The 9594-nt window shown below is 42.8% G+C and overlaps 1 protein-coding gene across 2 annotated transcripts; it reads right to left on the bottom strand.

Moving 5' to 3' along the window:
* Window positions 1–4047: 4047 nt before the first annotated feature.
* uncx (UNC homeobox) lies at window positions 4048–9291 on the bottom strand. 2 transcript variants are annotated; one of them, XM_048552455.2, is made up of 3 exons: window positions 8867–9291; window positions 7735–7910; window positions 4048–5443 (listed from the first exon to the last, which is right to left on the bottom strand). In XM_048552455.2, the coding sequence occupies exons 1-3, from the start codon at window positions 9120–9122 to the stop codon at window positions 4418–4420; spliced, it is 1458 nt and encodes a 485-aa protein (XP_048408412.1). In that variant the 5' UTR covers window positions 9123–9291; the 3' UTR covers window positions 4048–4417. The 2 variants fall into 2 exon arrangements, with proteins under 2 accessions (XP_048408412.1, XP_048408413.1); XM_048552456.2 differs by lacking the exon at window positions 8867–9291 and adding an exon at window positions 8260–8384.
* Between the last annotated feature and the right edge of the window lie 303 nt (window positions 9292–9594).

The following is a 9594-nucleotide window of genomic DNA, read 5'->3' as shown; positions in this document are numbered from 1 at the left end:
GATCAGTGTTCGGTTTAATTGGTACTTTTGATGACGATTCCCTCAGTTCCCCAGGTGTCCCTATCTCCTAGTAACATACAAGATGTATGAAGACGAACTACTTTCCCTCCCCTGCCTTTGTTTAATAGTTCGTAATGTGCAAGCGTGAATTCTCTAAATGATGTTTGACTACAAATACGCCGCCAAACAAACGCCCATGAAATAAATAAATAATCACTGTTTTCAAATGAGTCTTTGGACTACGGCTGGGGTCGGAGAACTGGAGATTAAAATTCACTGAATCAGGTGTGGAAAATCGAAACAAATTTCCCGGATCCCGAGGCAGTGAAAACGTTGAATTTCATTTGGGATAAAATTGAAACATTTTCCCCCTATACTGCATCGGTTTCCTTTTCAAAAAAAAGCATAGAAACTTAAACTCTGCAGAAGGCCAGTGGAGAGGAGAGTGGATTTGTGTTTGCTCGTTGCAAAATTAAAAGCTTATCTGCCTTACCATTCCAGAATGCAAGTCTAATGACTTTTTAGTTTCGAAATTCCCGTCTCAGTTCTAATGCTAGAGAACTGCACCCAGGCTTTAAAAAAAAACACCCGGCATGTTGAAATTCAGTACCGTCTTATATCAATTACAGTTTACAAATTTGAATCGTTCGGAAAAATCAGCACCCCCTTTTGATTCAATTATATTTTAGAGAAAACTTGATTGCAAGTTCCTATTGGGCAGCCGGTTACGGTGTTTCTTTTTTCAACCAAAAAAAAGCATTTTCAGAGGCAGTGTGCAATTATTGCGAAAAAAAGTTTCAAATGCTTCACAGCATTTTTTTCCAAACCAGATATCTATGTGTAAATACGTGTGGACTACAGAATTGCAATCTTTTGCCCGATGTTGCATCATGATATAAGCAGAACTGTTATAGACTAAATGTACAGTTCATTCCAGACTCCTTGGAGAGTTTCCCAATAGCTATGTGCAATATCATGGCAAATAAATTATATTCTTAATAAGAATCTATCGTTAGTCCTGCAAGGTGTGTGAGACATCTTTGAAATGAAGAGGGACAGTCTAAAATCAGTATGCGAGAAGTATTCATTACTAATTAAATAGTTCAATCAATTTCGGTTTAAAACGAAGTTTTGGGTATATTTCTTAAAAAAAGAGAGAGAAATATTGCGGAGAGCAACCTGCTCACGGTAAGGCTTTGTAGCAAAATCTTGTTTGCAAGAAGCTGGCTAGTTTGGTATGAGTTCAACTCCATCTCGTGAAGTCGAAGTGTCTCACACCCATTTGCAGCTGCATTATTTTAATCTATATGAATTTGTCTCCGGATTAAATGTGGTTAGGTTTTTTTTGTAATTTACACTCTGCTCTCCGATCGATCCGACACCTCTTATTGAGTCCGCGGTAATTTTTCACGCTAGCTGCGAGGTGCTGAGATAAACCCCTCTCATTAGAGGCGGCTGCGAAGGTTTGCTAATTTGTCCAAACTGTCAGCGCCGTGTACAACCCCGGGTTAAAAATAAATCACAAAATAAACTGCACCTTCCGAACCTGCGCAATTCATCACTCTGTAAGGATCTAGGGGTTCCAAGCAAAAATATGTTTCCTCGGTAAACATTTTGGGGTGGGGGGGTGGATGGAGGAGGTGCTGTTGCTGAAGGGGTGGGGGGTGGAAATGGAGGTGGAAATCATCATAAAAGCATCTAATTTGCTTCAGCTAATTTGGAAATGTGTTGCAAATGGGGCTCTTGAAAATTACGTTCATAATTAATTGTGCAAATTTGTTTCTATTAAATAAAAATAACACGTATTGAAGAACTCAATTACCATTAATTAAGCTTGATATCCTAATTTGGAAATTCTGTAATACAAACCAGCCGTTTTGGAACCGGTTGTGAGAGAGAAGACTGCAGCCCCTGGGCTGAGCTCAGTCCTTGGAGATTTGGAAATCAGAAAACGAGATGGAAGCGCACAAGGTGCTAAATTAGCTCCGTGATCTGCACTTATTGCATGCACACTCCCCATTACTGCGCCTTTCTGTGTGCAACTTAATATTCAGGGCATGGCGTCGCGTCTAGATAGCAGATTTATCAAATGGGAAAATGAATGTATGATGATCAGTTAAATTGAAAATCAGCGCCGGGATGACAGCTCGACCTGACACCTCCGTAATTAGAAAGAAAAATGATGGCGTCCGATGCATAATAGAGCAAAAACAATTTGCACTGTCCCATAATGATCCAGCGTTCAAATTGAAAATTTCTCTTGGTATAAATTGAATTCATAAAGTATGATTCATCGCGGACACATCTCCCGGAGACTGCGAGCTAGATCGATTGATAGTTTGTCTAGAAACAGCTTCCTCCTCGGGCTCAGCAAAAAAAAACCCTATTGAGCTGAGAGCAGCACCAACATTGGACTAAACTGCTTAACTAAATCACTAATTCACCTTAAGGACATGTGTCTGCTAGCGACCGATACTCGGCCTCATTCACAACCGCAATCATTATGGCTGTAAATAAATAAAACATGAGCTATACGGACAAAATGAACAGCTGCAAATTGAAGAAAGGAGGCAATTTATTGCTGCCAGGGAGATATTTCACGTTATTTAAAACAACATAGCATTTAAAACGCCGAGGCTTTTTTTTGCCTCTTTCCCGGATTATATTTTTCCACCTTTTGGTACCAAACGGATACAGAAATGGCAAGCGTGACTGCTAAGGTCAGGGATTTGAGGCGAGACCAGTTTTAAGGACACAGAGACAATCATTTTCCTATTAACTGAATTTGTACAGAATGAATTTTCTGCTCAAAGAGTCTTAAGTGACGTCCGCCTCGACACAAATTCGCTCTCTTTTTTTGATCTAATTATTTTTTTCTCTCCAAAAGCTGATGCATCCTGCAGAGTAAATATCACAGGCACCGAGCGAAAATTATGTAAATATTATTAAAGAGAACGGGAGCTCAGAAATTCATCTGCGCGCACCCAGAACTAAGCCTGTCTTATTATTATATTCAATTTATTTGCAAATAAAAGGCCCGATGACCAGAAGGGATCAGCGATATTTAACTAGGCTGTAAACATAATTCCACTGTGCACAGACTCGACAAAATTAATGGTTTTAATAATTGGGATTTTAATTCCCAGGGAACTGATGTAGTTTACACTGCATAAGTGCCCTGTAAATTGAAGGGGATTGGCGAGGGAGGGGTGATCGGTGGGGAGGGGGCGCAAGGGAAAGCGGGTGCGAGTTTCTGGCAAAGTTTTTCCATATCTCATCCTCCCCCACCCACCCCAACCAGACCCGTCCCCTCTCCTCGCCCCTCTTTCTCTCGGTGCAGCTGTCCTGAATCTCAAACTCCCCCCTTGGGTCTCCTCCCCTATTAGAACAAATGTGTTCTTCTTTTGTTGAGGCGCGTTTGCTTTCCCTGTCCTATTACAGGCGACACATGATCAATAGGATGATAACACCAGAACATCAATATAAGCGACAGAACAATGAAGGATATCATCGAACATCTATCTTAATATAGCCTGCTACAAGATACATGACAAAGGAAACCTCATGAAAATTCCAGCCCACGATTTCCCATTTCACAACCAATTCAGCACAGCCAAATATGCACGCACACATCTCAGCCTATTATTTTCCAATTTCAATTTTATGCCCCAGCCCTTTCATGCTAATTCTATTATTGAAGGAACTTGTGTGATTTCATCTCACTATAAAATCGGTAATGTGTAATAACCCTTTGGGCTAAACCCGACCTCGGCTGCCATCGGGAAAATAATCACTTTCATATCAGGACGCGGCAGGAAGCGGGCAGGACCGAGGCCCCTCCGGCTTCACCAGAGATTCACAGCATTTTAATGAATAAAAAGGTCTTATAGCAATAAACACAAACATAGACTCTACCAGCGCCTGCTTGGCTGCCGCACACATATTAACACATTCAGATCACAGACAAAACCGTTTTATTTTAAAACAGAAACTTTTATTTATAAAAAAAAGTTACATCATATATAAATATTTGATACATTTGTTTGGGTTTTACACAATGAGGAGAGGATTTGTGGTTTTTATACATTGCGTCCAGACACTGGTGTTAACAGTGTTTGTGTGTGTGAATATATATATATATATATATAGAGAGAGAGAGAGAGAGAGAGAGAGAAGATAAACTGTTTTGGCACCGCTTAGTGAAAACAGGGCTGGGTTAATATCTGAACGCATCGCCTGGTCAGTGAAAATTCATACAGAAATCCACCTGCATAGCAAACAAACTAAATAAACTGAAACGACATGTTTATCTAGTGAATTTTACGAGAAAGTCCTTATTTTCCCTTCCTCTCTGTCTTGTTTCTTTGTTTTGTTGTATCTGCTTTGCAGATGCGGTGTTAGTTTCCAGTCTCTGAGCTTAGTCCATGTCCACCTCTTCGCACTCTGTCGTATGTTCTGGAGGACAGTTTGTGTTTACTGGCTCGGGAGAGTCCGCGCTCTGTTGGGTCAGTTCATCGGGACCCTCCGATGCCAGAGTTTTGTTTGACTGAGGCGGGCTGGAATTTGGATCAAGGTAGTTGGCTTGTGTAGCTCCCGGAGTTGTCCCGGGGTAGCTGGTCTGTGCTGAGCTCGACTCTAAACCGGGACAGCTGGCTTGTGTTGAGTTTGAGTTTGAGTTTGAGTTTGTCCCGGGATAAGTGGCAAGCGTCTGGTCTGTTTCGGGGCCGGTTGTGTCTGGCCTGGAGGGAGATGAGGTTTGGACGGGCGGTGTCCTGATGCTGGTTTGGGGAACGATGAAACCTAGAGGTTGGGTAATGGGGTAGAGAAGGAAATGTCCCTTCCCAATGACGGCTCGGGGGTTTGGTAAGGCTGGATAGTCATAGTGAGGCTTGCGCCGCGGCGTGCTGTCGGAAAGCAGACTTTCCACGCTGAAAGGATTTGTTTTCTGATCGCACTTGGTCAGACTGGAAGAACGAGCGTTCGTGCACAGATAACTCGGAGCTTTGTCCCGATTAGAGTCCACATCTGAAGATCGACTGGGATTATTCTGGGACGCGTTTCTTTGGTAATGGGAGACCTTTTGGCCGGCTTGTTCACAGTTAGTGGCAGTAGGCGCCCTGCTGGTGTTTGGGGAGTGCTGACTGGCCTCGGTGTGTGCTGGACCAGGTTGCAGGTGAACCACGCTGCTGTCTGACTCCGAGCCAGAAGAAGCAATACTGCACTCCACCTCCGAGTGCAGCAGCTTGTTCTGGGATTTCAGAAGTTTCTTTTCCTGCTTCCGTTTCTTCTTCTCCATCTTTTCCATCTCCCGGCGGGCGATCTCTTCTGGGTCCATGGGCTCTCCGCTACACGTTGTAGGGTGCGAGTTATGCGCCGGTCGGCCAGGTCCCTTCTTGGTGTTTTCTTTCTTTCTCCATTTCGCTCTGCGGTTTTGAAACCAAACCTACATGCCGAATAATGAAAACGACATTACAATCGAATTGCATAGCTCTTTCCGCAAAGTTTCTGTAAATGCTCCTGAAATCTCTTATCAGATGCTTCCTTTAGCCTACAGCGAGTTACATGGCCAACCAAGCTATCACCGCCAACGCTGGGTTTTAATGACCAGTTAAGATTTTTATTATCAATAAAAATATGATAATCTTGAAACCTTTCAATTCGCGTTGACGCTCACTTTTGAGGCAATTTTTTTGTTAAAAATAACCACTAAGATGTTGTTAGGAAGGAAGATTTATAATAAGAACAATAACAGTCCGCTGGCCCATCTTAAAGCACTTTTGAATTTGGTCCAGTGTTTTGTTTTGTTGGAAACAAACACTTGCTGTTTGCGTGTTGTAAACTTATCAATGTGAAAACAGATTGTTAGAAGAGGATGTCGAGTTGAAATCATAGCTTATCCTTTAAATGACCTGGGATAACAGTGAAGAGGAACAGGCTACCTGTGGGGTGATAGCAAGTTTTAGGAGTTCGCATCTTTCCCGTCTCCTGTGTAAATAACATCTTGTTTACACAATCAACACGAAAACCTGAATTAGGTTAATTGACAAACGAATTGCATTTAATCTCGCGTGTAATTCTATCAATTAAATCGATGCTTTGCGATTTCAACTGAAGCAGTTTATTTTGCAAAACCCGCGGTGGAATCAAAGCTTGAGTCAGCTTCATGACCAATGAATCTTCACCTCATCACAGACCAATTTTGTGGTGGTGGTTGGGAGGGAGGCGGGGGGGGGGGGGGGCGGAGAGGCGATGGTGGTCGTGGGGGCCTGGTGAGGGTGAGAGCGTAGTGGAGCCAACGAATATCGTTATTCGAAAAGGAGTGCAAAACGCAAACAATGATACTGATGATCGACTATTCAAAAAAGGGCGAATTCTTTGTAACCAAATATGATGGTTTAGTGCTTAATTCTCGGTTTCAATGTGGTACTTAATGCTTCCTTTCTTTCTCACCTCCGACAGGAAGTAATAAATAAACTCGGTCACCCTCTCAGTTCCTGACAGGGTCCAATATCACTGCATTTTACACACTACACAAATACAAAACTCGCCAATCACTTGGGGAGCACAATGCGTTTCTCTGCTACACAATCGGGGAATTTTTTTCGAAAATTGAAAGATTACAAACAAGATTAAAAAAGAGAAATAAACAACTTCACTCGGATTATCAAAAGGAACCCTCGTGTCTTTTTTATTCTATCCCTTGTTAAACACGAATTAAACTGGCCAATAATCGTTTTACAAGGGGTTCTCTTTGTGTCGGTTCCAACTGCTCTGTCAATGAGAAGTGCTCATTACCGTCTTAAGGGAAATAAACATTCTCGACTTCATCTAAACCTCACTTAACTACCCATCAACAAATTGGATAAAGTGCTTAAGAACAGGGGAGGGTCAGGAGGAGGCTGTGACTTCAGTCTGATATTTCGGCTCAACGTGCACCACAATCTTGATTGTGACAATAGGTTTATAATTTTAAACACATTTAACTTAACAGGGTCGTCTGGGAATTTTTTTTGACAGTTCGTTGTGATTGCACACGGCCGAATGTTTCTTTTTTTTAAGAACACTTCTACGTACATTCCCAGTCCCCACCTCCACCCCCCCCCAAAAAAATCCCTGCACACAATACCCTGCCTGTTGCAAGTTTTGGGAAATGCTATGATTTGATTATTCTCATTGTCCCAATGAAACGCTCGGCGGTTTCGCACCATTAAAACCCCATGTTTACACAGCTTTCCCTTTAAGAGTCTGTGTCCAGTCTCACAAAGGTAAACACAACAGCAATTCTAACAACAAAAGTAACACATTGTCAACACCAAGCTTTGTCAGTGCAGAACACTTTAGAATGATGTGGTTTTTACCGCTCGTCCTTAGTTTGCTATTTTTAAAAACAATTATACACAAAATTCATTTTCCAAAACAAAAATAGGAAGAGAATAAACTATTCATTTTTTGAAATTAGTAAATCGTTTGAAAGCGTGCAGTCTATATTTGTAAATGTACCGCTTTTCTTTAGGTGAAAAGCTCATTTGGTAAGGACTTTTTTAAAAAAAATGAATCGTGGACGCCAACGGTTTAAAATGGTGAAAATATGAATCAAAACATTTTACCGTTGACAGCCCGTTCAATTTGCGAAATGTCTCAACATTTTGTGACTGCTGGAATGGTATCAATTGGATGATTACTGTGCAGTTTGAGCTCGTTATAAAGCGGGCTGTGTTTTTATTTATGCTTTACCTGAACCCGAGACTCCACCAGGTCGAGTCTCAATGCTAGCGCCTCTCTCATGAACACATCTGGATAATGGCTCTCATTGAAGGCTTTTTCCAACTCCTCCAGTTGCCAACCGGTGAAATTAGTTCTCGTCCTTCTCCGTTTACATCCCGGGGTGTCCTTTTCTGGATCCGATGAATCTGTAACGGGGGAGGAAGGGGGGGGGGGGAATAAAACAATAAAAAAAGGAGAAAGAAAATATTGATCAGAATAAACAAAACCAAAACGATCAGACAACAAGCAGGCAGCAGAAATTCGCTACTGGAGGGAGAATAAATACCAGACATCCCAATCTACAGAGGCCTAGAATCAGTTTTACACATACTTTCTTTCGAAATTATACTCGTTCCCGCGACTGATGTGCACTAGGAATACATGCAATATCTTTTAGTGCAGGAACGTAAAAACAGGTTCTATATGTCTCCCCCAGCCCTGTACATAACCCAAGATTAAGTAGACGGTTGCTGCATGTCTGGTGTCTAAATTTACTGAAATGCAGGTGCATTGTCCAAGTCTGTTATTGTGAACGCGTATGAAGGCGTTTGCACCGAAGTGCCGGTCTCGATGCAATTTCCCTCCCAGCCTGAGCAGAGGGAATCTGATGAAAACAATATGTGCAGCTTTTACAGGCACAGACTTGGCCAAAGAGCGCTCCGTTCCCACAGCATCGACTTACTGATTCCCACGGCTATAGAGCGCCCGAACACACATGTCCACCTATCTATAAACACACATTCTACCTATGCCCCATTCACGCCGGGCGACACTGCAGCCGGGTATACAGCTAATGCGCTGCTCTCTCCTGAAACAGCTTATATCAATACACACATTGTAGTCTGCCTCGTCTTTTCAGTCAGCGCCTTATAGTTACCTGAGCTATTATACTCGTCTCCGTATTTAACTACTTTGGTTTCGTTCTGGGAAATACATCATTCCTTTTATATTTCTTAAATTCGTTTCTGCTGTATAATACAATTGTGTCTGGCGTATGTATCTTTCTCCTCAACCCGTGATAAAGCTGGAGGTCCAATTCTTGGCCTGAACGGGGGGCCCAGAGCACTTTATGCTCTCTCACTCTCACTGCTCTCTTTCTTACCTGACAGTTTGAAGGACTGGCTCTCCCCGTTCACGTTACAAGCCGACGGCATCAGAGGGGACGGGTTGACCACGGATGCCGTACAAGAGCCGCTCAGTAATCCGTCTATGGTGAAGGGGACGCTGGCAGATTGGAGTTGGTGTCCTGTGAGCTCGTACACATGGTGATGAGTAAGGGGGTAGTGGAATCCTACCATGCTGGCCAAGGCACCTCCAAACTGAGCATGGTGGTGTTCTAAGATCCTGCTATCCATCATCTCCCTGCAGGGGGAAAGGGGCCAGAGAGAGAGACACACAGAGAGAAGGGGGGAGGGGTTGGGGGGTGCTGGGGGGTAAGATCTTGCACTTAAAGGATTTGGGTGAACTTCAAAATGTATGCAGGGGAAAGTAGAAAAGCGGTTGACATGCTAGTGAACGGAGCGGATGTGTCTTTACTTTATGAACATAAAGGATCCAATAATTAGCCCAGGCTTTGGGAATTTGGGACCAATAAGAAACGTTAATCGCGTCTGACGTCAGAGACGTATAGTCGGTGTGTGTTGGGACCAGTGGGTATTAAGACCCGCTTGAAAACGTTTCCATATCGATCGCTAATTATACATGACATCCACCTCAATAAACAATATATGAGCTGTCAAAACAATGCAGGAGGATTTGACGAGTACGGGCCCAAGCTCCCGCAGGTTGATTGGTACCTGGTTAAATACTAAACAGAGCACAGAGTAAATA

This window comes from Stegostoma tigrinum, chromosome 23 (assembly GCF_030684315.1).
Source record: "Stegostoma tigrinum isolate sSteTig4 chromosome 23, sSteTig4.hap1, whole genome shotgun sequence".
Classification (NCBI taxonomy): domain Eukaryota; kingdom Metazoa; phylum Chordata; class Chondrichthyes; order Orectolobiformes; family Stegostomatidae; genus Stegostoma; species Stegostoma tigrinum.
The sequence above is the reverse complement of the archived record's forward strand: the minus strand, read 5'-3'. Positions and strand labels throughout refer to the sequence as shown.

Bases quoted from the DNA above. Each gene is read 5' to 3' on its own strand.
- uncx (XM_048552455.2), bottom strand. From the start codon at position 9,122: ATGATGGATAGCAGGATCTTAGAACACCACCATGCTCAGTTTGGAGGT. The intron at 7,911-8,866 runs GTAAGAAAGAGA...CCCCCGTTACAG, and splicing joins CCAGTCCTTCAAACTGTCAG to ATTCATCGGATCCAGAAAAG. The intron at 5,444-7,734 runs GTAAAGCATAAA...TTCGGCATGTAG, and splicing joins TGGTGGAGTCTCGGGTTCAG to GTTTGGTTTCAAAACCGCAG.